This window comes from Lentinus tigrinus (genome assembly GCF_003813185.1).
Source record: "Lentinus tigrinus ALCF2SS1-7 unplaced genomic scaffold L226scaffold_6, whole genome shotgun sequence".
Classification (NCBI taxonomy): domain Eukaryota; kingdom Fungi; phylum Basidiomycota; class Agaricomycetes; order Polyporales; family Polyporaceae; genus Lentinus; species Lentinus tigrinus.
The window spans coordinates 439,444-464,798 of record NW_027137915.1 but is presented as its reverse complement, the minus strand read 5'-3'; the positions used below and the strand labels follow the sequence as shown (position 1 = coordinate 464,798).

The following is a 25,355-nucleotide window of genomic DNA, read 5'->3' as shown; positions in this document are numbered from 1 at the left end:
CAGCCAGCCTGTGGGAACGCAGCTGGCACGCCCACGCGTCCGCACCCTGCTCGGGCCCCCAGCACTCCCCGTGCCCACGGTCACGGAAGTATGACGCGTGATGACTGCCTCCTCCCACAGCCCTATCATATTGCAACCTTGCCGGACTTAACCCCCCTCCGCGCCCCCCGCGCCCAATCTGGACAGGGCGGTCCCCCAGGCCTGGACCGGCTGCCGAAGCCTAAAGCCTCTTTGTGCACCCCGAAATAGGCAGGGTCGCCGTGCCATGCTTGCACTGCGCCGTGGCGGGCCGTAGACGCAGTGCTCTAGTACTTGGTCGTTGGAGGCCTAGGCGTGGCGTGCCACCCGATGAGCTGCACTCCAGCAGGGACCACTGCCGTTTGATACACTGTACTCGAGTACGTGCCCATCTGCCGTTGGCTGATGCTCTGAGTCTGACTGATATGGAGCCAGGAGCACAAAGCACGCAGGGTATGTAGATGCTAGATACCGAGCTGGGTGCGTCCAGGCGGGCGGCGGCGTGCGGTCGTGTGCTTTCCGCGCTTTCGCCGACCGCCAGGAGGGCGGTCGACCGTCAGACGTCTTGGAACATCCAACTGCCGCATCGCGTTCCTAGGCCGCAGCCTGAGGCACTGGCACTGGCACTGGCACTGGCACTCGCAGGCAGACGTCCGACCTGATCCTCCTCCTCCGTCCTCTGATTGCGCTCGCCAATGCGCCAGCAAGAATTTCCCCGCTGGTTCTCTCTATCTATCTCTATTGTCGCCGCTGCTAGCTCAAGGCTTCCGATACTTCTAGCTCCTCGGTCTTGTACGTACCGGACACGCTACACGGCTTCCTGCGACGGCCGGACGCGATGCCCGATGCCGCCTTCGCGCTGCCGTCAACCCCAAGTCTTCGTTCTTCCCGTCCATCTTCGCGCTTCGCCGTGCGGTGTGGTGTGTCTCTCCCCCTCATCTTTCCCTCCAGTCCTGGCGCGCGCTCGGACGATTCTGCGGCACAACCCCCCCCCCTCTCTCTCTCTTCCCCCACACTGGCAGCCACCGCACAGACGACCGTTTACGGCGGGCCGCCGAGGTTCCAGCGAGGACGCTCCCCGCCTGCACGGGTGTGCACCCACCCGTCTTCAGATCCCCCGCCTGCAACGCTGCAAGTATGCAGCACAGCACAGCACGTCTGCCGGGTGTCAACAGTCATGGCATGGCATGCCACATCATGATAGGCGGGGGGTTACCGGCTATCCTTTTCCTCGAACGTTTGCATCTGACTGTTGGACCGTGACTGTTGGACACCCGAGACTCGTGCAAGGCAAGTGCCGCCGTCCGCGAATCCCCGGCACGGATGATTGGGTTTCGTATGCAGCGTGCAGCGTGATCGCCCTGTGCTCGATGCGGGACGTCCGGGGCTGATCGGGGTGGCGGCGGCGGGCGCGACGCCGTCGATTCAGACGTCTTGCCGTGCCGTCACTACTGTCCAGGGCGTCAGGCTCGTGGTCCTGGAAGCCGGGCGTCCGAGTCCGTGGTTTTGCCCCGTGAAGCAGCTCAGACTGCGTACGTGTCGAGGAGATGGCGCCATCGTGCGCTCAAGCTGGCGTCGAGTTCGAAGGGGCACGTACAGTCAGCGGGCCGTAGGTCGTAGGTCGTCGTCGGTCGACGCCGTGCTGACTGGAAAGTACAGAGCGTGCCGCATGGTGCGGTAGCCAGCCCATGTCCAGCTCCGGTCTGCTGGTGGCCGGTCAATTCCAGAGTTTGGCCGGCCCGATCAGGCTATGGCCTCATGATTATGCTGCTCTCGCGTCCAACCCTCGGACCGGCAGTCGTGTACGGTATAAACGGTGTGCCGCTGTGCACGGCGTTCAAACGGATGGGCGGGGCGATCCAATCAGTCGCCCGATCGACGACGTCCTCGATCACAGGTCTAACCGGAATTGGTTAATGCAGGGAGGCAAAGGGACCGCGTTGAGCAACATACGTATGATACATCATCTGAGCGAGGATAACCACTCGCAACAAGCAGCTGTTAAAGTATGGACGAGCGAAATCAGAACACGGATAGCGATACGCAAGCGCAACAACATAGCGATAGGATAGCAGTGAGACGTACGATGAATACATATATTTCGTATGCAAAGAGTGATGAAGGAGACGGCCGGAGCAATGCACAACCAAGAGCAGGAACCCAAGAAACCACCAGACACTGTGCTACTGAACCACTGGGGGCGACCCCTTGACCTTCGCCAACTCATCGAGCAACCTGGCTCGTTCGTTCAAGAGCGCGAGGGTGTACTCGGTGGGTGCGTTGTGGGGTGTGATGATCCGTCGCGCCCCACTGCTGTCTGCAGAATGGCTTTGCGGGTGCGACGGGGAGGCCGACAAGCCAGAGTACGACTTGACACGACGGCCTCCAGTTGAGAGAGAGGCACTAGGCGGCGAGCGCCGCTGGTAGTAGAACTGCAGTTCGGCGTTCTCGTCCGCCCTGTGTATCCATCCGTTCGTGCGAAACGGGAGCGGGGTCTTGGGAGTGGGCGGGAGATCGTCCTCCTCGTCTGCGGAGGTACAATGGCAGAAGGACGACTCCGCGGCGGACGTGTCGAAGTCGAGGACCGCATCAATGGCGAAGGAGGGGTCCTCGACTTCGTGGATACACCGTGGCTGTGTGCGGCGCGACGAGCTCCCTGTTGAGGAAGCGAGGTTGGGAAGGGTAGGCAGCTGCGGTAGCTCCGGATGCGCGAGCGGGGCCAGAGGCTCTGACGCGACCGATTCGATGGTGGTATCGGTATCGGCGAGCGTGGTGGGCATCATAGACAAGTTTGAATGTGCGCCGCTTGTCACGGTGGAGTGCGTGGATGGGGACGGAGCGCGTTGACGCGCACGGGAGGGGAGGATAGGTGGTAGATCGTCTTCATGCGACGGACCTGCAAGGATACCTCTTTGCCTTCCTAACAAGCACAAGAGCTCACCGATGAACTCGACCTCATCCTCCTCTCCCGTTGCCAATCTCCGTGGATCTACGTCGCTTAATCCGACGTCCTCTCCACCTAGGATGTCGTTCTCGAACACGCCAAGGAAGATCTTCATCGCTTGCACCTTGTTTGCAAAGTCCCGAGACGCGCGTACCACTGGAGGTATGGGGAGCCTCTGTTGTAAGATAGACTCGAGGATCCCCAGTAGGAGTCCTGGCGTGAGGTCCCACGGAGTTTCGAGAGCAAACGGCAGTGGGATGGACAGTTTCCGGATCAATTCATTGAGATTGTCGACAAGACGGGGATCTTCATGCACTCTTGAGCGCTGTAGGTCCCTCGAGAGCATTATACGCCACGCCGAGGATGCTGACGACCGAGGCTCACGGTGGACGGAGGGGTGCACGTGTAGCGTCGACGCGACGACCTGGAACTGCGGGCCGTTGTTTGGCTTTGTTATGCGAGAGCCCCGGATCCTAACAAGTACAAATAAATACTTCCGGCCAGAGAGTCCCACTGGCAGTGACAATGTGAACCTTATAAGTAATGGTAGACCCTGAAGGCCTGAAAGCATAAACACATCGCTGAGTGTCGCTCCAACCCCGGACGTCGAAACTCTGGCCAACAGTACTAGTCAACTTCGCAGACCCGCACTCGAGCTGCGCCGTGGTCGGTAGTACCGTGACTACGTCCTGCGATATATGTCTCACTTCAACTTTAGGTACTTGCATTCAGTCTAGAAGTTGTGCTTACCGAGAAGAACTAATCGTAAAGACGCCAGTAGTCGTTCTTGACGCGCCACATGGGATTACGGGTGACATCCCGCAGCGGCTCCCACCGTCCGTCGCAGGCCATAGCAACAGTACAGCCGTTCTCTGACAGCGTCATCGGCAAGACACCATCCCCTCCTTCATCTGCCTTCAAGTCACGGCCCGTCACCGATAAGAGAGGATGGCCGAGCCGCGCACGCGCTCTGGCTATACTGAGCATACCCTCTACAAGCTTCTCGGGCTTTCCGAAGAGGGGCAGCTCGATGCTGAGAGACTCCAGTAGTGGTACGGGCACTTTGCAGAAGTCTGGCGGAGCCAGAGTGCTCCTCACAAGATGCGCCGCGTAAGTCACGGTCCCTACGGTGATTCCCGAGTCATTCCGGCGCAGGACGAGCGTCGACACGGAGGGCATGATAGGCAGGAGTTCGTGAAAGTGTGCAAAGCTCTCGGTGAGCTTCGTGCAGGGTCCGGATGAGGAGATGCGAAGGGCTGTGATGTCTTTGAGATCGACTTGCCGACAAAAGATACGCTGTACGTGATCGAAGTCGACACCCCGGTCTACAACGTTGAACCATATCCCAGAATGTGGCCCACTGGCGATGAGGTGAAGGAACTCGGGGCTGGTGGACCACTCGGATGCCAGCGGGCTGTTGTCGATGTCTACGGCTTTGTCGAGATGTGTCAGGCCAGCCATAGCGCGTAGAGCTGCAACGGGAGTTTTGGGGTCTGGATAGACATGAGGGCGTGCGAGCTCGCTGGCCTTGATCTTCAATCGCTCGGAGGATGGCTCTATCCTCGCCAGGAAGAGCAACGCGACATCTAGCGGCATGCCATGTATCCAGACGGCATGAAGGGCAGCCATCCGGACTGGGACGAGGCTCATCTCATCTTGCTGAAGGCGCAAGTGATAGGAGGCTTCGATCACGAGAGTCTCCAGACGAGGACTGTTGCAGAGTAGCTTGTCCAGCAGGGATGTACCGTAGTACCGGTGACCGTCTGAGTTGAAATAGACGATTCGCAAATGCAGGAGGTTAGGGAATGTGTTGTCGAGTGTAATATCCATTCCATCCTGAAGTTCGAGGGTGAGAGCTCGTAGTCCACTGCTTTCGCCACCAAACAACAAGAAGTTACCTCGACGGTCCCACATGCTATTGGGGCTGACACCCAAGCATAGATATTCCAGGTTGGGGAGTGGGGAGGAGAGGAAGGACTCGATTGTTAGTTTGAATGGCTCGGGATTCGATTCGTGAGGACTGGTCCTGAACGCCAGATGGACGTCCCGGACGCGGTATGGCTGTGTGTTGCATATGTCCTGAAAGACAGCCCTCCTACCACCCCGGATGGGCAGTCGAAGATAAACGTCAAGGGGATTTGTGCTCGACCGACTCAGGAAGAGTCGGGACCTGTCTGTGTCCGCGGGATTTTCCGAGGTTTCGTATATGAAGTACCACAGCTTGGGCCAAGCCAAGGCGACAGTGCGCCAAGCAGAACACACCCAAGTGAGGCGCTCTGCCAAGCGACATACATCCTGCACCGAATGGCAATCTGAGTACGAGCACTCCTGCGGCTGGACCACATGTTCGAAGATGCGCCCCAAAAGCTCCGGCGGAAGCTTGTTCATAGGACTCATAGACGAATTGCGGTGTTGTTGGAGACGGACGAGGGTCGTACGCAGCCTTGATTCGAAGTCCTTGAACTACTTCTCCCTGTTAGCAATGTCATCAACTTGCCGCAGCATTGCAGCGCTCACATCGTCATCGCTATGAGGGGAAGATGTGTCAACGGTTACAAACGAGATGATATAAAACGTAGCAAATTGCTTACTCAATCAGCTTGGAACAAATGAAACCCTCCACGGCATCATCCAGGGAATCCAATGCATGTCTGACCCTCAAGGAAGACATCGGGAAGTAGAGATGTCGAGGACGGCGCGAGGATGAGGCACTTGATCAAGACTGCCTCAGTTCCTGACACCGATCTCCCGTGCGGCCCGCGGCCCGCGGCCGTGGGCGTCTCTCCGGGGCAGATATACATAAGCGCGGACACCCGACCAACGTTAACTCCCATCACAGTACCCCCAACATACCAAACTTCACGTTTTGGCAACTAGAAATTTTCAATAAATATCTGGTGGTATGGTGCCCTTGTCAGACATTGCGTAGACTGGACATGGATATCTGAACTTCTTGACTTACAGATACCCAGTAACCTACACGCGGCTGGAGAGAACATCCCACCTTCCACGACAGTCTCTCCCACCGACACACCACCACCATCATGGTGGACATCCCTTCTGGCATGTTCTCTGCCGGGCAGCGTATCTCCTTCATCACCTCCGAACGCACCTTTACCTTCACCATCGATCGACCGTTCATGCCCTTCACGAAGAGCGTCGTCCTGCTCGTACGCTCACAAGAACTCGGTCCAGATCTCGTTGTACTCAAGATATATGACCCTCGCTTCTTAGACGAGAGGATCCCCCCAGCGCCGAGTATTCCCGCTCGCCCTTGGACCCTCGCTGCCGAGCGAGCCGCCGTCGCCTTCCCACCCGGCACCTACAACGACGAATGTCAGCTCTATGCAGAGTTGGCTGATGATCCTAAGGCTATAGCAGAGCGCGCTGCTCTGTGGGAGGCCCATTTTATCTCCCTCTCTACCGAATGCTTCGAGGCCGAGAAGATGGCATACGAGCACCTATGCGTGCTACAGGGCACCGTCATCCCTCGTCTGCTCCTCACCGGTGCCATTCTCCCCCAAGACGAGCGTGCTATCCAACCCCCTGCCATTGTCCTTGAATACATCCCGGATGCAATCAGCTTGCGTGATGTCCCTGTCGAGGCGGTCGAGGCGGATCTATGGACCACACTCGCCCGTATCGTCGACAGTTTCACGACATGACGTGTGCCATAACGACATAAACCATAACAACATTCTCTTCACGCCGCGGGAGCACCCTAAGCGTGTTGTTATCGTGGACTTTGGGTGTGCGGCGGTCAGGGAAGACGAGGACGATGAGACCTGGGAGGAGATCATGTATCAAACGGGTGACAGCAGACGTTTACAATGGGTGCTGCGGAAAAAGGGTGTAACCACTGCAGACAAGGACTCTTCCGCTGCGTTCATGACGGCAACAGTACCTCCCAGCCCCCGGAGGACTGAAACCTGCATGCCGTCGACGACCTCAATTTCTACTATATAGGCCTGTGCTGTGCGACTTGCCAGGTCATAGTTTCCGAAATTCAATCCCTAGCCCACCTGTTTCGCTGGCATTTGCATAGTATCTTCGAGATGTCTAGTGCGAAATGAGGAGGCAAGTACTTCAAGACATCCGACGAGGCCGACACGAAGTTCCAGTGCGTGGGACAATTATTGCCAAGGGTGGTAGTACCAGCGTGCACCTTCTCCAGTTCCTCCACTGGCGGAGTCGATTGGGGCGTCCTGCGCAGGGTTGTGAAGCCGTTAACTAGCACTAAGCGTCCAGCAGAAGCGAAGAGCCTTGAAACCCGCAGTGAAGGTAACCAGCGACTACAACTATAACCAGAATACTATAATCCGAATCCTCTAGTCCAGCGTGATATACACAAGCAACGCACCGTCCATGCTCTACCACTAAGTAGTATGGGAGAGCACATCCCCACATCCAACATCCCCCTCAGAAGTACTTATCCCAGAACCCCTTCGTCCCATTCGTCGGCGCCGCGTGTTCCTCAACGCCGAGCAGCTTCATCATGAGGTTGTAGATCTCCACATTGTCGAACGTCTCCATCACATACGTGTCCTCGGACGTCGAATGCCAGCCCTTGTTCGGGCGCGCGAGGTCCCGCCCGAGCAAGGGGTCCAGGAAGCGACGGACGGGGTTCTTCGAGTTCGCCTGTGCCTTGATGCGGTCCGCCTCGATCGCTTTGACGACGGAGGAGAAGGGCCCGTGCGCGACGAACATGGCGTGCATCTCCTTGTACTCGTTGTCGTACCCGTGGCTCTGCACGAATTAGATAGGGCACGGTCAGACAACGTGGAAACGCTGCTGGAAAGGATGCGACTCACTCCCTTGTTCATGCCCGACCCATTCTCGATGCGATTCGTCAGCGCGTAGCCGATGCGTGGGACCACGTAGATGGGAGCAATACGCTGGTTGTTTACGAAGTGCCATCGCTCGGGCATGGTCGCGTGCGTGAACACGTCGAACTTGCCGTCGCTCAGAGCAGACGCATTCAGCAGCACGTTGTAGTACTTCTCAGTGTTCTCTTCGGTGTCGAAGCGGAAGCCCATCGCAGGCCAGCCTATGGATCGAGTTAGCCAGAGTTAGCGAGGACAGTCATTATAGGGAACGACGAGAACGGACCATCTTCGTGCTCAATGTGCTTCCAGCCCTCCCCGAGAATGTCGTCGATGAAAATGAGCTCGGGGTGGCTCGTGTCGGTCATGCCGTGGTCGCTGACAAACACGATGTCGAAGATGTCCGTGAGGTTGCGCGCCTCAATCTCGTCGTGGAGCTCTTGTGCGAAGACGTCGACTTCCTTGAGGACTTTCTGCAGGTACAAATGCGGAAGTGTTAGCACAGTGACCAGTACGCTAAGGTGGGGGAGACATGGGAGGGACACTGACATCGACGAGTTTGGACGTCGGTCCGGCAGAGTGGCCTGCCTGATCAAGAGACGGCTCATATGCTAATTACTCTCTGTCAGACGTATGATTTGTTTTATCGAGCTGAGTTACATACCCATGATGAACTGAGGACGCTTCTCCAACGGCATGTCAATCCAAGCGAGGATCTGGTCAAGCTTCTCCTTCAGAGGGACCTTGTCCTGCCGTGCATGTCAGCAACGCATACACCGAAAAGAGAGCGCCGAGCTCACCTTCCACGGGATGAAGTAGGTGGACGAAGCACCAGTGCTAGTCTTCGGAGGGCCCGGCCTGAGGCAATGATCAGGACGAGTACGCGGCTGCTGTAGAGGGCAAGCTACGCACCACATCAGGTTGGCTGTCCGGACGCCAGCCTTCTCCGCGGTCTCCCACATCTGTCCACGAAGTCAACAGATCGTAAGTCGCAACGCATCAAAGAGCGACGTACGGGCTCTCCGAACCACCAGCCGGATATCCATGCAGACTCGGCGCGGTTGTACTGGAACTCGAGCCCTGTTGCTGGATCCCAGAAGTTCTACTCATCAAGGTAAGGCCAGATGGCTAGCGAAGAGTAGACAGTCACTCACATTGCCTACGATGCCATGAGATTCTGCATGTAGCCCAGTCCTAGATGCACATCAGCATAGGCATTTGTCGACATCACAGTGCGGTGCGTCCTTACATGAGAGCCCAGTGGTTGCTTCATGACGTACATTGTCAATCGCTATTCATGGAGAGATACAGGGTTGTAGGATGCTCACGGGAAGGTCAACGTCTGCCCAGAACTCAGCACAAGGGACGTTCATGGATGATAACACAGACGTACCGGGAAGATAGGCTTCATTGACTTGGCACGCAGCCCATCCTTGCTGATAGCGAGCAAGTGAGGGGTCAAGCCACGGTCAAGATAGTCCGCACTACGTCCCAGCATATGTCATGAGTACTCAAGCTAGTGATAGCAACGTATTACATACCGGAGACCGTCAATGGACACAATGAGCGCGCTCTTCTTGAACTCGTGTGTCCCATTGCTCAACAGCCCCTGCGTCTGCAAGCTCAACCTCGACCCACCCTCGCTCCCGCTCTCCGCCTCATCCTCGCCCGAATCCGAGTCCGAGAAGAACCGCCGGTACGGAATGGCGATGGTGAGCAGCAGCAGCGAGAAAAACAGCACGCTGAACACCAGACACCGGCGCGACCTGCTCGGAGGCGCGAGTTCCGCATTCTCCTCCTCGTCGTACTGCTTATCGAGGTGCCGTTCCTCCGGAGGAATCAGAGACTTGCGCTCCTCTTCGTCGTGCGACTGCCGAGGCGACGGCTCGCGCTTTAGCCTCGAATACTCTCCCTTCTTCATGTCAGGGTGAGATTAGGTGCCGTGTTATCCTTGACCAGTAGCAGTGGGTGTAGTATGGATGAGTCTAGCGCGAGGCGAGGAACAAGTAACGGAAGCCCGCCAGCAGGTATGTCTAGCAGACGGTCGAGGGAAGGCTAGCAAGAGTCGAGGGGAGTCAGGACACGGAGGCGGGAGCTTACCCAAGATAGAGTGCTGTCGGTCGAAGGGACTCGAAGCGCCACATACGATACGCTAGCATTACCGGCCTTCCCACGGACAGTACGCGATCACATGCGCGTGCAACACACATACACCGTACATGCCGTCTAACGGGATGCGAAATAAAGTATATCGAAAGCAAGGATCAATACATAAGATAGCACCGAGACATTGCGTAGATAGATGCTGGAATGTCCATGAGTCCGACCAAGTCAAACAGTCACCTCGCAGCCCCTCAATACCGCGCGTCCCATGGGTTATTATACGCCGGATGGTACGCCCGCCCACTCTGGTCTGGTACCGCCCCAAGGGTATACGCCTCCGGCGCAGGTTCGTGCAGCGGCTGGTATCTCTGCTGGAAGAACGGCGTCCGCCTGCTCTTCCGCGACCGGTAGCACAGCCCGGCGATCGCAGCGAGGATAAGCACGCCCGCGCCAACGCTCACCCCGATGACGAGCGGGAGGTGCGCCTTGAGGCGGTCGCCGATCGATGCATCTTCGGGGGTCCATGGCGAGTTCCCGCGGACCTTGAGGAAGTCCGAGTGTGACTCTGCCAGGTCGGTCGAGAGCGGGAGCATCTGCACGTAGGGGTCCGCAGTGGTCTTGGTGCCTTCGACAAAGTCGCCGAAGTTGATGTAAGTGTATGCGTTGCGAACTGTGGGTGGCGTCAGCAACCGTCGGTGATGGAAACAAGCAGCAAGGACATACGGAATGCCATGCCGAAGATAGCGTCGTAGGTGGCGTCCTCTCCCGGGTCAAACGGCTGGAACTGCGGAGGGCGGTGAGCCTTGGCACTTTTGTACATGGAGATATCAACGTACTGCACCGAAGCAGACATGGTTGCCGCTCGAGTCCGTCAAGTTGAGGTCAATGTTCGAGTCTAGCGGGTGCACGGGGAAACTGACACCGCCGAACTTGAATGTGATGTTGACCTCCTTGTCGCAGGGGAGCTGCCAGACTTGCCCACTCAATTCAGAACGGGTGACAAGCTGTGCGTCCGGTACATCCTTGTAGAGGGCTTCCGCCACGGCACTGCGTTGGGTCAGCGATCATGTATCAGGTAAATCGCCCAAGTACACCACGTACGTAGGTACCTGCGGCAGCGAATAACCAGTATCAAGTACTACCTGTGGGGAAGTGTGAGGAATTATATGAGGCGAATCTAGTGTAAACCTTACCGTCAGCTGCTTCTTGTTGGACGTCGAGTCCACCGCTGACTCGACGTTGAACTCAGAAATGACATCATTCCCGGCAGGACCGACGATGCCGTCCGCATCCAGGAGAATCTGCCAGTGCTGGTTCACAGTCTCTGTGCTCGAAACAACAGAGACAGAGAGTTTCGGTTGCGATGTGACGTTCTCGTAGCCACTCATCAACTCTCCAACCGTCAAGTCGCCAGTGGGCGGGTCCGTTGGATCGTCATTCCGACCGAGGAGGAAGGTGATGTAGTTGGGGGTCGACGTGTTTTGTTGGAATATCCGGTCTAGGACTGCGTCTCCTGATGAGTCGCCAACGGCGTCGGATACTTGGGAGCCGTAGTTGGGCCCGAGACCAATGAGTCCGCTACCCTCTTTGTTGTCGCTAGACACAGCTACGCTGACTGGGGGGAGAGACAGTCGGTCAGCGCGGGTCAATGAAAAACGTAGAGCGCTGCGCACTGTATGCTTGGTTGTCAACTGTATAGCCCGCGAAGTCTAATTCAGCCGTCTTGACCGAACCTGTACGAAGACGTTAGCGTGAGCCGCCAAGTAGTCTCACTGCGCTATGAGCAATCCATAAGAATATAGATCCGGGGACCTGTCCGAGCTCTTCGCTCCATTGAAACACATCGCTGTTCCATGCGAAACCATCGTATGGTCTCTGCCTTCTCAGCGTAACGAGCAGGCTCAGACGGAATTTCTAGACCGAGATCCCCGAGAGGCGCATGGAGGTCACAATGTCCTGTCCCAAACGTCCATGGGTGACTAGCGTTCGAGGAGAGGGCAATATGCTCTCTGCTTTGACATCCTCTGACCTGGTATACAAGTGTCCTGCTGCGACTGTTCATAGAACAAGTCTCCCAGTTGCTCGGACGTTGTCCTCGGACTCTTTGTGTGTGGCTTCAGAGCTTCATGACGCACCTGAAACTCCTCCGACGGCATACGTCACTTTAGCAGTCTTGCCCGTGTCCTGCGCGTTAGGAACATCGCCCGCCACCCACAAGTCCGAACTGGCCGCGTGTTAACCTCCGCGCGACCGTCACCGAGAGCGCAGAGACGTACCTGCCCGTGTCTATCTGCACACTGAACTTCTTCCCTCCGAGCGTGATGTCAGTGAGGTACTCTACATCGCCCACATTGGATATGGATGTGTTTCCGACTATGCTTGCTCTTCGCGCGAGCTCGCCACTGGGCTGTTTTGACCGCGGTCTTCCATATATCCCGAAGCGCGAGGCAAGTATGAGGTCGGAGGAGGCAAGGAGGAGGAGGGATGCCGCGAGCGAGGAGGGCTTCATGCTCGTGGGGGAGTAAAGGAAAGGCGTATACAGTGACGGCGGGGAGAAGACATAAAAACCCGAAGCGCAGCAGTGGATGGACAGGCTGTTGCCCTGTGGCGATGGGCGTGTCCGCGCCTGCACAGGTCAGGTCATGGAACGCTCTGCCATAGCCGCCGGGCATGGTGGAGCTGCGTTAGCTTCCGCTCGGACATAAGACGCGAATTTCCATTGCCAGGATTTGCGTTTCAGCCATGTTTGAGCAGACAAAGTGCGGAGAATGGGCGAGAGCGACCGCGACGACGAGCTCGAGATCAGGGCGTTGGTCGTCGTACGTGTGACAAGAGAAGCATGCGGGGAAGGGCGAGCTACGCCGCCAACGTTTGCACCGCCCGCCTCGATTCCGGTCACCTCTCTCTCGTCGACCACCACCTCCTGCTCACTATCCACCGCCCCTCGCCTCGGGCATTCCTCTCTTTACAGCTGTGTAGACCGGATGCGGTCGTTCCTTCCTGTCCTTTCTCTTCTCCTTCTCGAGCTCGACGCCCATGTCCGCGCGCTCTCCTTCGACGTCCATGTCCGCGAACGCGCTAACACGCTGACCCGCCGCGCAACTGGCAGTCATACCGTGCCTATCGCCAACACCCACAACTCGGAGTACATCGCGAACATCACCCTTGGTGGCCGGGAGATCCCCGTTCTGCTGGATACTGGGAGGTACACCTTCTCTCTGTCTGCTGTCTTCGTGCAGGTAACCAAGTGCCTGCAGTTCCGACCTCTGGGTTACCGGCTCAGTTACGAACGCCAAGGACCTTGGCAAGTCTGTCTCTCTGAGCTATGCAGTAGGAAAGGCTGCTGGTGAGTTTGTTCCGTGTGTGCGTCGCAATGGGTGCTGAGGCCTTCCAGGCGATGTCTATACCGCCGACCTCCAGTTCGCCAACTATACCGTTCAAGATCAGGCATTTTGTGAGTCGCCGGTCTCTCTTTCGCCCTCGATATATTGCCTCTTGTCTGTCATCTGCACGGTCACTGCTTGCCGTGGACTCGCGTTGAGGCGACACGCGAAGTCCATATATAACTGGGTGTCTCTCAGCCCGGGCAACCGATTGCGTCTGTGCCACCTAGTCTCGAAACAGGCGGCTAGGATCTTCCGAAGCAAGGCAGCACAGTCGGGTCTTAACCATCTGGTGAACATGGTGGCCATTATGGGTCACGCATTGTCACGACATTCGCTCCGCATTCCCGCCTCAGGCAACGTCTCTCCATGTCCGACTCGCGCATACACCTTCTGGCTGGGAGAGACCATGGAGGGAAACACATAGGCGGATTGTGCGAGGTTGAAAGAGTGACTGTATGCACTCAGGTCGTGAGGCGTAGCCGTAACTATTGAGGGAAAGCTTGGGCGGTTGACAGCAGGAAAGGGTGGTAACGGGCGTGACAATATGTACCTCACCCGTCGCCACCAGTCACTAGGCGGTATAGGCTTGTCTCTGCTCGGGTTCTTTGTCCGTCTGCCTCCTTTCATAAGTGACCCAAGCAGGAGACAAGCTGATACCGTCTGGTTTCGAGACTGCTTGCAACTAGTTCCTTCGTCACGGACATGTAGGAAGTTCCATTTGCCTTGGTACGAGTAGCTGACTCGGAGGCACCGCGCATGACTGTTCAACTGTCCATTACCCAGTCGTTTGAATATGCCTCTAGTAGTATAAAACATCTCGGGATGAGCTACCCACAATGGCCAGACGACAACCATCTTCTATCCGTGTACTGACACGGTACTTCAGTGCTGGTACAGGATACCTCCTCCTTTTCAGTCGACATCAAGGCACAGGGTTATGAAGGCCTCATCGGCTTGGGTCCCAACACGGGCTCCGTCATCCGCGACGAGGTCGACGACGCAACGGGAGACAGCGTCCTCGACCGCATATTCTCACAAAACACCACCTCGTCCAACTACCTCACCATCCTCCTTGACCGCGAGGGCGACCCTGCGAGTCCCGCCACCGGTCAGCTGACCATCTCCGAACTCCTCCCACAGTACACCAACATCTCGAGCATGCCCAAGCTTCCCGTGACGAAGGTCCACAAGCTCACAGACGAGGACCAGCATTGGCAGGTTCTCACTGACGTCAATGGGGTTATTGGTCCCGACGGACAGCCTATTCAGATTGACTCGATTGTGCCCAGCGCACCTGACGGTCAGCTTGTGGCCGTCTTTGACTCTGGCTTCACCCTCCCCCAGGTCCCTCGCGCCATGGCCGATGCGATCTACGGACGTGTACAGGGTGCTGAGTACAACAGCGCTTCGGAGGTGTGGACTATCCCCTGCGACCAGTACCTCAACATCTCCTTCAAGTTTGGCGGTATGGAGTATCCCATTCACCCGCTTGATGTGTCGAGCAGCGACTTCAATATGGTCGACTCCACCGGTAACACGGTCTGCGTCGGCACGTTCCAACCGATCACATCTGCTTTCAGTCTGTTGGGAGAGTACGACATCATTCTCGGCATGGCATTCAGTGGGTAACCTAACTCATGATCCTTCGAAGTATAACTGATATACATGACGCGCAGTGCGTAACACGTACACTCTCCTTGACTATGGCAACTTCATGGAGAACGTTGCAAACGACCGTGGAGATCCCTTCCTCCAGCTGCTCCCCGTGACCGATGTCGCCGCGGCCCGCCAAGACTTCATCAAAGTTCGGCTCAATGGTGACGACACCACTGGTGACTCCTCGCACGCGCTCCTTCCTGCCGACCAGATGCAGCACTCACCCATCTCGGAGGCAGAGAAGAAGAAGCAGTGAGTACTGTTTGTGTACGTTGCGAGTGATAATAACTCATTGCTGTTGTCTTGCAGGTACGAAGAGATGATTCTTAGTCGCTGGCCCTACATTTTCATAGGCTGCCTGGGCTTCGTAATCATCGTCGCTGGCCTCATCATTTGGCGTTGCTGTGTTCACCGCCGCAAGAAGAGAGAGGCCGCTGCGGCCAGCATGCGTCTTCCCGACACGACACCTCGTTCACCGAATCCGCACCAAATCTCGTTCAAAAACCTGGAAAACGGTGATATGGAGATGCGGGAAAGCAAGGGCTACGACAGCTACCGCGGCTCGGACTACCGTCCATCCTTTGCATCCAGCCGTACGCGTGTATGAGGGCCCTTCCGGGTCTCTACCGTGTTGTGCTCCCTGTGTCCTTGTGAGGTCGTTCCCCGTCACTTCCGTGAAGAAGAGGCTCGGACTTCGAGAAGTTGTGTTACTGCCCTTAACCCCGTTCCTACTCTACCCACGCTGACCGCGCGTCGTACTCTACCGTTTACCGTACCCCGCCCCTTAGCTGTTGTAGCTCGATCGTCGCTCTGCCATACTCGTCCACGCCCCGCGCCCTGTATCATAACCTACTAATATTTGCTGTCACGCAGCAAACCCGTCCGTCTTGCTTTCTGAGCCTCTGGCAGTCGTCCTTCGTGCTATCTCCCCCCTCTCAGCTCGCATCACCTCCCGCCTCTCGCCTCTCACCTCCCGTAGCCTCTATAGCCCGCAACCCACCTTCGAAGTTACCCGTTCTTCTCGCGCCTGTGGACAGGTCGCCGTCTCGCTTACCTCCTCGACCTTCTGTCTTGCCTCTCGCTCTCAGGCGCCCTCGCGCGTGTTAGCGTAGGCTATTACCCCTTAGTCGCGTTTCGTGTCCGTATTTTTTGGCTGGTTATTTTGGCGTTGGAATCCATGTACAACAGAGTCATCCTCATGCTTGGAAGTTCAGCGTGAAGATAGTTGAGAAGGTGTGGGCGTGTGTCAGCACGCTTGGCCGTCGACTGCAGATAGCCAGAGCGCCCAAGTGCCCACGGCCTGCAGCCTGCCGCAGCGCTACTGTCCAGTTTCTCTTTCGTACCACCACCACCACACTGGTCGTCTGTTCATTGCATACTAGCGATGGCTTTGTCTCAACTGTCGCAAGCATTGAACGAGCTGAACGTTGCTGTAGATGCAGCACTCGATGACCCAACCACCAGGCAAGCCCGAGCAAATACCATGTTGGACTCATACGCTAACGTCTTTTTCGAACTTACAGCTGGGACGAGGTGGGTGATTGGAGTCATATAGCATTGTCTCTCTAGTCTGACTGACCGGATCTGATGTCATGGACAGCTCGCTCACGCCAGAACAACCCTGTCCACGACCGTGTCGCGCATAAATCAGCATCGCAACAGGCTGACGCCTGTAGGCAGACTTCCTCCGGAAACCCTCGGACGAATATTTGAGTTCGTCGTCACCCCCGACAGAAACATATACGAGCCGAGCACAACGTATTCGATGCTGGCACACGACCTTACTGTGGTCTGCAAATCATGGCGTACTACAGCCCTCAATTGGCCCAGGATGTGGTACCACATCATCGACGCAGATATGGGGTCGGCTTACGCGTGGAATCCGAAAACAGTCTTCGATCGCTCGAACACGACACCCCTGCACATCTATTCGCAGATACCCTCCCAAACGGGATCCATGTTTGCGCACATATACGGTAGCCACCCTCATCGTATCGGGGAAGCACATCTCCTGAACATCGACGAATATCATCCCATGGTGATCCTGCGTTCATTAGCCTCCCCAATGCCGAACCTCAAGTTTATGAATTTGAGCGGCCTGAGGTCACGCACGTACCAACTCGAAGCGGGTATGCCCCTCATCCTTGGCGGAACGTCCACTAGCCTGAGGGCGTTCGCCCTCAAGCAAGTGTCCTTCGTCCCAGGAAACTCGTTTCCAAACCTTATCGACCTTCGACTCGACACTATGACTTGCGTTGATTGGGAGTTCTTCCGCCTTCTCCGGAATTGCCCCCGACTGGAGACACTCGAACTCGCCCACACTGAAACGTTGCTATCGACCCCGTTGCAGTCTAGTGCCTCTTCCGGTTCAGTTCTCGACCTTGTCTCCGGTGGCGACAAGCCAATCATGTCTCCTGTTGTGCTGCGGCACCTTCGTGGTCTTCGGATGGGCTATATGAAGGTTGTGTATGCACTAGCCATCCTCGCCCTCCTGAAACTTCCGAGACACCCCGTGATGAGACTCGATAACCTCACGTGTTACTCGCGCTATGCCGTGCTTCCTGACTGGCATGAGGTCTGGCAATCCCGCGTAGAGCCGCCCCTCTCCACGTTGTACGAGGTCAAGGGACATACTCATCTGGACATCATACACGTCAGAGAAGACAACAATGCGCATCTCCACTTCATTTCGCATGGACAGAACTGCGGCATATGGGTCCACGTACGCGCTATCGACCCCGGTCCCTTCTTCCACCTGGTCGCACATTTGGACACACGAGCCATCACGACCTTCCGTCTCTCCGTCCCTCACAACGCAGTCGAGCGACTCTCCTTCCTCCGTTTCGTGCTGGTGAGGATGCCCTCGCTGTCTCGCCTCCTCGTCAAGTGCAGGGTGAGGCTGCCTGCCCAGTCTGGCACGGCCCTGTTGAAGGAGGTTGCGGGAGCCCTCACACCATCGTCCTCCTCCTCGAACGAGGGCGGAACAGCGGAGATCCCCGTTCCCGGGCTGGACTACTTTGGTATCGAGATGGATTGTGCCCGAATTCCGCTGGATGCATTGGTTCACATGGCCGCTTCCCGGAAGCGAAGTGCCCATCCGATCCGCTCGTTGGTGTGCAATATCTCGGGATGCACCCGAGAGGACTTGCTGCCGTTATCGGAATTTGTGGACGCGTATTATGTTGCGACAGGCTTCCTTTTCGAAGTTGGCCCCGATGTTCCGTCTGTCTTCAAGATGAAGAACGACTATTGGGAGTTGTTCCGCCGCGAGGACGGTATGACAAGTTGGAATATGCCTGAAGAGTAATGTTAGGCGTTTGGGTGAGGCATTCCCTTCGTCTGAGTCAAGCCAACGTGCTAATTGGCACTCTGATCAGTTGTAACGTGCGCATGCTATGCAGCTCAGTATGTTCCTTCTCGTCCTTCGTGCTAAGTATCTCCCTCGGCTCTCAGCTCGCATCACCTCTCGCCTCTCACCGGCACCTCTCGTACCCTCTATAGCCCGCAGACCGCCTTCGAAGTTACCCGTTCTTCTCGCGGCTGTGAGCAGGTCGCCGTCTCGCTTACCTCATCGACCTTCTGTCTTGCCTCTCGCTTTCAGGCTCGCGCGTGTTAGCGTAGGCTATTACCCCTTAGTCGCGTTTTTTGGCTGCTTTTTCGGCATCGGAATACATGTACAACAGAGTCATCCTCATGCTTACGGCTGTGTCTCAACACGGTGAAGAAGTGTGGAGTATGTGTCAATACGCTCGGCGTTCCGCATCTAAAAAGCCAGAGCGCCAACGGCCTGCTCTGAGCTGCCGCAGCGCTACTGTCCAGTTTCTCTTTCGTACCACCACCACCACCACCGCACTGGTCGTCTGTCAATCGCATGCCAGCAATGGCTTCGTCTCAACTGTCGCGAACATACCACGAGCTGAACGTTGCTGTAGATGCAGCACTCGATAACCCAACCACCAGAGTCCTTCGGTATCGAGATGAATTGTGCCAAGATTCCGCTGGATGAATTGGTGCGGATGCGAAGTTCGTGGACGCGCTTTATGTTGCGACAGGCTCCCTTTCTGAACTTGGTCCTTGCCCCCATCAGTGACATCATCACGAACCGCGTCCCAATCTGGACTTGGTGCTAAAAGCGGCGACCATAACGCCGTTCCCCTTCTCTCCTTGCCATCAAGCTCACCCCTGCACGCAGCCATAGCACACTCCCGACCGCATCCACTGTTACCTGTACCCACCTAGCCATGCCGCTCTTTGGAAAGTCCGACACCTTCTCCGACAACCCAGAGGTCCGCGAGGTCGAGAAAATAGTCGCCAAAGAGGCCCGCTCAGACCAGAAGAACCTCGACCATGCAACCAACGACCTCGCCCAAGCCGACAAGACCCACAGCAAGAGTATCAAGGTCTGTTTGCCGACCGCTCCCTGCTTTCACCGGTGCCTGCCCCATTCATTCCTCGACCCACGCTGACCGGACAAATACCAGTCTGCAGAGAAGGCAGCCAACGCCCTCGACAAGGCCGTCGCCAATGAGCACAAGGCTGCAAAGGCCCTGAATAACGCCGTACACAAACACGAGGCGGCCATCGAGAATGAGCGGAACGCGGAGAAGACTGTCCAGGTGAGCTCCCACCGACCGCCGTCCGGCCAAGTCTCACGATCCCGCCTTAGATCAAGAACCAGCACCAAGATCGACTCGCGCAGGACCTTGAGCAGAGGAAGCTGCACCACGAGTCGCTCCGCCAGAGCAAAGAGCACAACGACGTGAGCGCTCTGCGCCCAATGGGGTTGCGTACGCCTCAGACGCATGCTCATGATATCTTGGGTTAACAGCAAGTGAGAGAGACGAAGTTGGCCGATATCCATGCACGCGAAGCCGCAGTCGCTGAGACTCGCTCGACCTTCAATTCCAGCGACCGCGCGAACACTGTTGGTAGCGACGACACAGCAGGTGCCGCCATCGCAGGAGGTGCTCAGACTTGACCGCGACGCGACGCGCGCCGATGTTACGACCGTACGACCAGATGACATCATGCTAGTCATATAACAGGTTGTCGCTGCCTTGATTATTGTTGCAATTCGTTCATGTATACCACTATCAGGATGTACATAGCATACAATTGTTTGCGATGATCTCCACCGAGAAATGTGCCGATACCAAAATTTCACATATAGCCCCCGTCATGACGCGTTTCATGATATTGCTGCCGCATCAGGCACCCAACATCCGATGAGCAATTGCGCACCTCGGAAGTTTTTGGACATTGTAAGTAGAAGGGATGGGGACGAGACTACTTACTCCATCTTCTGCCTGCCTTGCCTCTCGCTCTCGCGCGTGTTAGCGTAGTATGTAGGCTATCTAATTACCCCTTAGTTGCGTTTCGTGTCCTTATTCTTGTCACTTCTTTGGCATCGAAATCCATGTATAAGAGTTATCTCTTGCTTTCGGTTTGGTCCCAGCACCGTGAAGCCGCGAAGATAGTTGAGAAGGTATGGGATACGTGTCAACACGATCGGCCGACCGCATAAGCGCCAACAACCTATCTTGTACCACCCGCCACACTAGACAGATCGCCTGCTGGTCTCCTATCAATCATTCATATTGCAGCAATGGCTTCGTCACAACTGACGCAAGCGTTGAACGCGCTGAACATTGCTGTAGATGCAGTAGGTGATGACGCAACTATCAGGCAAGCTCGTTCGAGCCAATATGATGGCTGGACTGATACGCTAACGTCGCCTTCTGATTCACAGCTTGGAGGAGGTTAGTACTCGCAGTCGTACACAATCGTCTTTCAAGTGTGACTCGATTGAACTGATTCTATGGACAGCTCGCTCACGCTAGAGCAACGCTGTTTACGGTCGTGTCGCGCATAAACCAGCATCACAACAGGCTGACGCCTATAAGCAAACTTCCTCCAGAGATCCTCGGACGAATTTTTGACTTCGTCGTCGCCCCTGGCAGAAACATACTTGAGCCATGCCCAAATTATTCAGCCCAGGCACACAGCCTCACTCTGGTCTGCAAGTCATGGCGCACCACAGCGCTTGATTGGCCCAGGATGTGGTACAACATCATTGACACAGATATGGTGTGGAGTAACATACCGAGTCCGAAGACCGTCTTCGGCCGCTCGGGTGCGGCACCCCTGCACATCTATTCCCAGATACCCTCGGCGAGGCGATCCCTGTTTCCGCACATATACGGTAGCCACCCTCATCGCATCCGGGAAGCACATCTCCACATCGATGAGGATCAACCCATGGAGGTGATCCTGAAGTCGTTGGCTTCACCCATGCCAAACCTCGAGTTTTTAGATATCCACGTCTCGCACAGATACACGGACTACAATGACGATCCAGGTATGCCCGTTATCCTCGGCGGACCGTCCACCAGCCTGAGGGCGTTCGCTCTCAGGCAAATGTCCTTTGTCCCAGGAAACTCGTTTCCAAACCTTGTCCACCTCCGACTCGACACTATGACATGCGATATCCGGAGATTCCTCCGCCTTCTCCGCAATTGCCCCCGTCTGGAGACGTTCGAACACACAGAACCGACAGCGTTGCTGCCTGGTGCTTCTTCTGGTTCGGATTTCGAACCTGTCTCCGGCGACGACAAGCCAACCTTGTCTCCTGTTGTACTGCCGCACCTTCGTGGTCTTCGAATGGGCTATATGAACGTTGAGTATGCCCTAGCCATCCTCGCCCTCCTGAAACTTCCCAGACACCCGGTGATGAGGCTCGATAACCTCGAGCGTTCTGCTGGGCACTATCCGGTCAGGCAATTCCTCACCAAGCCGCCCCTCTCCACGTTGTACAATATCAAGGGACTTACACATCTGGACATCATACATATGGCAGAATACGGCAACGTGCACTTCATCTCGCATGGACAGAACCGCGGCATATGGCTCCACGTACACGCTACAGTGTTCGTTAACTCCGACTTCTCCCACCTCGTCGCGCATGTGGACACGCGAGACATCACGACCTTCCGCCTCTCCATACTTCCCAACGCAGTCGGGTGCCTCTCTTTCCTCCGTTCCATGCTGGTGAAGATGCCCTCGCTGTCTCGCCTACTCGTCAAGTGCGAGCAGAGGCTGACGCCACTCTCTGGCCAGGCCCTGTTGAAGGAGGTTGCAGAAGCCCTCACGCCGTCGTCCTCGTCCTCGAACGATGGCAGCCCAGCGGAGATTCCTGCTCCAGGGCTGAACTCCTTGGGCATCGAGATAGGGCTCATTCAGGACTATCGCTGCCATCCAGGTCTCGCAGGCGCAGCCATAAATCGTCAAAAGGTTCCGCTGGATGCTGTGGTCCGCATGGCCGCTTCCCGGAAGCGGAGTGCCCATCCGATCCGCTCGCTGGTGTGCAACATCTCGGGATGTACCCGAGAGGACTTGCTGCCCTTATCGAAGTTCGTGAGCGAGTTCGATGTTGCGACAGGCCCCCTTTTTGTAGCCGGCCGCTATGTTCCGTCTGCCTTCAAGATGAAGAACGACTATTGGGAGCTGTTCCGCAGCGATGACGGTATGACAAGTTGGGACATGCCAGAAGAGTCGTATTAGGCGTTGTGGGTGAGGCACACTACCATCTCCTTCCTCTGAGTCAAGACAACATGCTCATTGGCATTCTGATCAGTTGTTCTAGACAATCTGCTCATTATTGGCACTGAACTGTTCTACAGTGATCTAGGAAGCAGCGACGTACGCGTGCGCACTGTGCTATTCCGTAGCTCGTTATGTTCCTTCTCGATGTCATTGCAGGGCTCTGCTACCGCTTGCGGACGCAGTACCAAATACACAGATGATAGAATTGTACGATAGTCGGAGTCATAACCGCAAGCATTTCGTTGTATTCGACGTGACGCGTGAAGACCCGCTTTAAGGAGGTGTTCCGTAGCGACATGAATCTGTTGCTCCGGAGTCTTTCGGAGCAATCGCCATGGACGTCGTTCAGGTCCCAGGATAAGTCGCACTTACAGATCTTCCACCTCGAACTAAGCTAGTAGGTTCCACAGGACTCGAAGGTCAGTGAGGACATGAGCAAGCCGGTGAGAACTACGAGGGATTGCGCATAACAACGTACGTATATACACACGAAGGTAAGTGTGAGCTGGAAAGGGGAAAGGAAAATATGTAGCCAAAGCAGCACGTCATAGGCATATCATTACACGGATCGTAGAAGTCGTTCAGTCATTCCGGATCACCACCCATCCGAGAGTCCGTCCGCGAGTCGCATAGCATGATGATCTCCGAACTCGGGGAGCCTCCAACGCCTCTGAATCTTCGTCATCCCTCCTCCATACAACTTAGCACCGTCCGATGCTACGGCTCCGAGATCCCCGCCCCCGCACCACGGCACCGACCCCTGTTACCGATCCACGTCCGGGTGCGGGTCCGCGCCCGACGCTCACGCTATGCGCCGAGAGGACTCGGCAACTCAGTGGCCCTCGGCATCGAAGACAGTGCCACCGTGCTGAATGTCCATGTGGTCTCCGGCAGCGGTGGGGACGTACGCAGACTCGGGGAGGCCGGACTCGTCGATGCCCTCTGCAGCCTCGATGACCTCGTAGAGCTTGGATGCGACCTCGGGCGGAGGCACACGCCCGCTGAGGATGTCCTTGGCGGGGACGACGGAGCCGTAGAACTCCTTGTTCGCGTCCTTGCGTTCAATGAGCACGGTGCCTTCTAGCGAGAGACCCGCGAAGAGACCTGTAGGCGTTCTGATGTGTGAGTGAATTGCGTTGAATGAATTAAGGCTACGCCTCGTTGTGCCACCCGAGTGTGCGGTACTAATGTATGCTCGTTCCTGGCATTCGCGACTCTGCTTCCCACCGCAATTTCCGCATAGCGGTCACACAAGCAGATCTCCCATGATGCAATACACGCAAACGCAGACGCGGGGAAAACTTGGCGTCTTCCTCAGCGCAGCAAGCTGCGCGCCAGGGCGGGGGGAGGTAGCACAACCCAAAGACAAACCACGCACCTTTCGACTTCGAATACGAGAACATGGGCGCAGGATGCGCAAGCGTCGCCTGAACCGCCCCACCCGTGCCAATCGGGCCCGCCGCCGCAGAGACGTTCCCTCCAATGGTCACGTTTCCGCCCATTGCAAACGCACGCACGGCCTCCTCGCTGTTGAGCACGATGACAAAGTCTGTGATGTCGGCGCCGATCTGGAGACCCCAGCCGACACCGCCGGTCGCGATGCATGAGGGCGCGGACCATGAGCCGTCAGGGAGCCGGGCGATGACGATGCCTGAGCCCGCCTTTCCGGAGAAGACAAAGCCTGCCTTGATGACGGAGAAGATGGCAAGGCCTGCAGGGTATGGGAATGAGGACTCGTGTATGCGCTACGACTACTATGGTGGACGTACCTCTTGCTCGTTGCAAGACGACCTTCGGGATAGAGTTGAGTGCGGATTCGGGATGCTCAGGGTCGGCTGTAGGTACGGCGACATATTCGTTACCTCTTGCATTTAGCGTCCATCTCATCATTTAAGTACGCACCAAGGAAGCTCTCCAAAATCTTGGCTGCCTTCTCCGCCTCTCCTGGTAGAGAAAACCCCTGGACGAAGTGTTGCGACTCATTCGCGATCTTGTTGGAGCCCTCCTTGAGGAACGCGGACGCCTGGATGCCGGCCTTCTGCGCACCCTTGCGGAACTTGTCCAGCATCGACATGGTTGTCAGCCAAGGAGTAGATGGTCAGAAAAGTTATCGTTTGAATCGAGCAGCGAGTACAGTCAGGTCGTAAACAAGTCAAAGAGCACAGTCAATGTGGCCGTTGCGAGAGGCGCCCATTACGCCACAACGGCACTGCCCATTTGAGGTTAGGGTTGGCATATCACATGCACTAGAAGCTCGACATTGATCCAGCTGGTTCGTTGGACGTTGCGGACGTTGACTACATCGCACGATGATGTCCGAGAAGTTGTAGAAGGTTGTACGGCCAGGAGTATTGGGTATCCATTCCTATCCGCTAATTAACCGCTACCAGACTCCATCTTGGTCGTCTCGGACAGTTCTCATCTAGGCTTCAATTACGGTCTCATAAATAGCCTCAGATAGTCATGGTCAGTGCATGTCTGGACGGATGCCGCCTCCTTGCCGCCATTCAGTGATCTGGTACATAGTAATCGAGGTGAGCGAAACATTGCGCCGCTAGGCTCATCGTCATCATCAGGGAAATCCGACAGCGCAGATGAATCTTGCGATACGGCTTGCACAACCTGTGACTGCGCCATGGGAACTAATCGCTGTTCTTTCGAGGATCTGTCCAAGAAGGTATAAACTCTGAGCGACCGCCATGGTTCGCAGGCGCACTACCCCAGACTTCGCAGGCATGTTTCCCGCAGATACTGAACGCCGCCCAGGATATCTGTGCCTCTCAGCGAAGGCGTGGGGCAATAATTTTATCCGATACAGCGGCG

The 25,355-nt window shown here is 56.3% G+C and overlaps 12 protein-coding genes across 12 annotated transcripts; 7 read left to right on the top strand and 5 right to left on the bottom strand.

Moving 5' to 3' along the window:
• Window positions 1–376: 376 nt before the first annotated feature.
• Window positions 377–1,533, top strand: L226DRAFT_324769 (uncharacterized protein). Its single transcript, XM_067673925.1, has 2 exons — window positions 377–398; window positions 454–1,533. The coding sequence occupies exon 2, from the start codon at window positions 714–716 to the stop codon at window positions 1,407–1,409; it is 696 nt and encodes a 231-aa protein (XP_067538095.1). The 5' UTR covers window positions 377–398; window positions 454–713; the 3' UTR covers window positions 1,410–1,533.
• L226DRAFT_324760 (uncharacterized protein) lies at window positions 1,534–2,146 on the top strand. The gene is made up of 2 exons (XM_067673924.1): window positions 1,534–1,627; window positions 1,678–2,146. Exon 2 carries the CDS (start codon window positions 1,707–1,709, stop codon window positions 2,088–2,090), a length of 384 nt encoding a protein of 127 aa, XP_067538094.1. The 5' UTR covers window positions 1,534–1,627; window positions 1,678–1,706; the 3' UTR covers window positions 2,091–2,146.
• L226DRAFT_324853 (uncharacterized protein) lies at window positions 2,146–3,848 on the bottom strand. Its single transcript, XM_067673927.1, has 2 exons — window positions 3,713–3,848; window positions 2,146–3,651 (listed from the first exon to the last, which is right to left on the bottom strand). Exon 2 carries the CDS (start codon window positions 3,531–3,533, stop codon window positions 2,202–2,204), a length of 1,332 nt encoding a protein of 443 aa, XP_067538093.1. The 5' UTR covers window positions 3,534–3,651; window positions 3,713–3,848; the 3' UTR covers window positions 2,146–2,201.
• L226DRAFT_532304 (uncharacterized protein) lies at window positions 3,397–5,665 on the bottom strand. Its single transcript, XM_067680235.1, has 4 exons — window positions 5,554–5,665; window positions 5,480–5,489; window positions 3,713–5,425; window positions 3,397–3,651 (listed from the first exon to the last, which is right to left on the bottom strand). Exons 1-3 carry the CDS (start codon window positions 5,631–5,633, stop codon window positions 3,722–3,724), a joined length of 1,794 nt encoding a protein of 597 aa, XP_067538092.1. The 5' UTR covers window positions 5,634–5,665; the 3' UTR covers window positions 3,397–3,651; window positions 3,713–3,721.
• Window positions 5,666–5,798: 133 nt separating this feature from the next.
• On the top strand, window positions 5,799–6,997 carry L226DRAFT_558715 (uncharacterized protein). Its single transcript, XM_067683255.1, has 2 exons — window positions 5,799–5,862; window positions 5,927–6,997. Exon 2 carries the CDS (start codon window positions 6,007–6,009, stop codon window positions 6,625–6,627), a length of 621 nt encoding a protein of 206 aa, XP_067538091.1. The 5' UTR covers window positions 5,799–5,862; window positions 5,927–6,006; the 3' UTR covers window positions 6,628–6,997.
• Window positions 6,998–7,057: 60 nt separating this feature from the next.
• On the bottom strand, window positions 7,058–9,905 carry L226DRAFT_503855 (Phosphodiest-domain-containing protein). The gene is made up of 13 exons (XM_067677953.1): window positions 9,327–9,905; window positions 9,179–9,269; window positions 9,114–9,127; window positions 9,035–9,052; window positions 8,940–8,979; window positions 8,801–8,887; window positions 8,698–8,747; window positions 8,586–8,643; window positions 8,450–8,534; window positions 8,335–8,396; window positions 8,072–8,258; window positions 7,774–8,009; window positions 7,058–7,708 (listed from the first exon to the last, which is right to left on the bottom strand). Exons 1-13 carry the CDS (start codon window positions 9,704–9,706, stop codon window positions 7,382–7,384), a joined length of 1,635 nt encoding a protein of 544 aa, XP_067538090.1. The 5' UTR covers window positions 9,707–9,905; the 3' UTR covers window positions 7,058–7,381.
• A 27-nt stretch (window positions 9,906–9,932) lies between these two features.
• On the bottom strand, window positions 9,933–12,638 carry L226DRAFT_532301 (acid protease). The gene is made up of 8 exons (XM_067680234.1): window positions 12,165–12,638; window positions 12,024–12,112; window positions 11,562–11,621; window positions 11,082–11,503; window positions 10,990–11,030; window positions 10,725–10,935; window positions 10,612–10,672; window positions 9,933–10,558 (listed from the first exon to the last, which is right to left on the bottom strand). The coding sequence occupies exons 1-8, from the start codon at window positions 12,395–12,397 to the stop codon at window positions 10,140–10,142; spliced, it is 1,536 nt and encodes a 511-aa protein (XP_067538089.1). The 5' UTR covers window positions 12,398–12,638; the 3' UTR covers window positions 9,933–10,139.
• Window positions 12,639–12,872: 234 nt separating this feature from the next.
• Window positions 12,873–15,537, top strand: L226DRAFT_551466 (aspartic peptidase A1; the record flags this gene model as incomplete). Its single annotated transcript, XM_067682819.1, has 6 exons — window positions 12,873–13,093; window positions 13,146–13,234; window positions 13,283–13,342; window positions 14,161–14,895; window positions 14,951–15,182; window positions 15,240–15,537. The coding sequence occupies 6 exons, from the start codon at window positions 12,873–12,875 to the stop codon at window positions 15,535–15,537; spliced, it is 1,635 nt and encodes a 544-aa protein (XP_067538088.1).
• Window positions 15,538–15,926: 389 nt separating this feature from the next.
• L226DRAFT_324666 (uncharacterized protein) lies at window positions 15,927–18,418 on the top strand. The gene is made up of 4 exons (XM_067673922.1): window positions 15,927–16,394; window positions 16,454–16,463; window positions 16,531–18,251; window positions 18,308–18,418. The coding sequence occupies exons 1-3, from the start codon at window positions 16,315–16,317 to the stop codon at window positions 18,235–18,237; spliced, it is 1,797 nt and encodes a 598-aa protein (XP_067538087.1). The 5' UTR covers window positions 15,927–16,314; the 3' UTR covers window positions 18,238–18,251; window positions 18,308–18,418.
• A 476-nt stretch (window positions 18,419–18,894) lies between these two features.
• Window positions 18,895–20,108, top strand: L226DRAFT_532299 (uncharacterized protein). Its single transcript, XM_067680233.1, has 5 exons — window positions 18,895–18,953; window positions 19,018–19,330; window positions 19,412–19,546; window positions 19,597–19,689; window positions 19,759–20,108. The coding sequence occupies exons 2-5, from the start codon at window positions 19,172–19,174 to the stop codon at window positions 19,906–19,908; spliced, it is 537 nt and encodes a 178-aa protein (XP_067538086.1). The 5' UTR covers window positions 18,895–18,953; window positions 19,018–19,171; the 3' UTR covers window positions 19,909–20,108.
• A 1,512-nt stretch (window positions 20,109–21,620) lies between these two features.
• L226DRAFT_532298 (uncharacterized protein) lies at window positions 21,621–22,610 on the top strand. The gene is made up of 2 exons (XM_067680232.1): window positions 21,621–22,499; window positions 22,564–22,610. The coding sequence occupies exon 1, from the start codon at window positions 21,780–21,782 to the stop codon at window positions 22,488–22,490; it is 711 nt and encodes a 236-aa protein (XP_067538085.1). The 5' UTR covers window positions 21,621–21,779; the 3' UTR covers window positions 22,491–22,499; window positions 22,564–22,610.
• A 273-nt stretch (window positions 22,611–22,883) lies between these two features.
• On the bottom strand, window positions 22,884–24,709 carry L226DRAFT_532297 (DUF500-domain-containing protein). The gene is made up of 4 exons (XM_067680231.1): window positions 24,435–24,709; window positions 24,302–24,367; window positions 23,911–24,243; window positions 22,884–23,636 (listed from the first exon to the last, which is right to left on the bottom strand). Exons 1-4 carry the CDS (start codon window positions 24,604–24,606, stop codon window positions 23,365–23,367), a joined length of 843 nt encoding a protein of 280 aa, XP_067538084.1. The 5' UTR covers window positions 24,607–24,709; the 3' UTR covers window positions 22,884–23,364.
• Between the last annotated feature and the right edge of the window lie 646 nt (window positions 24,710–25,355).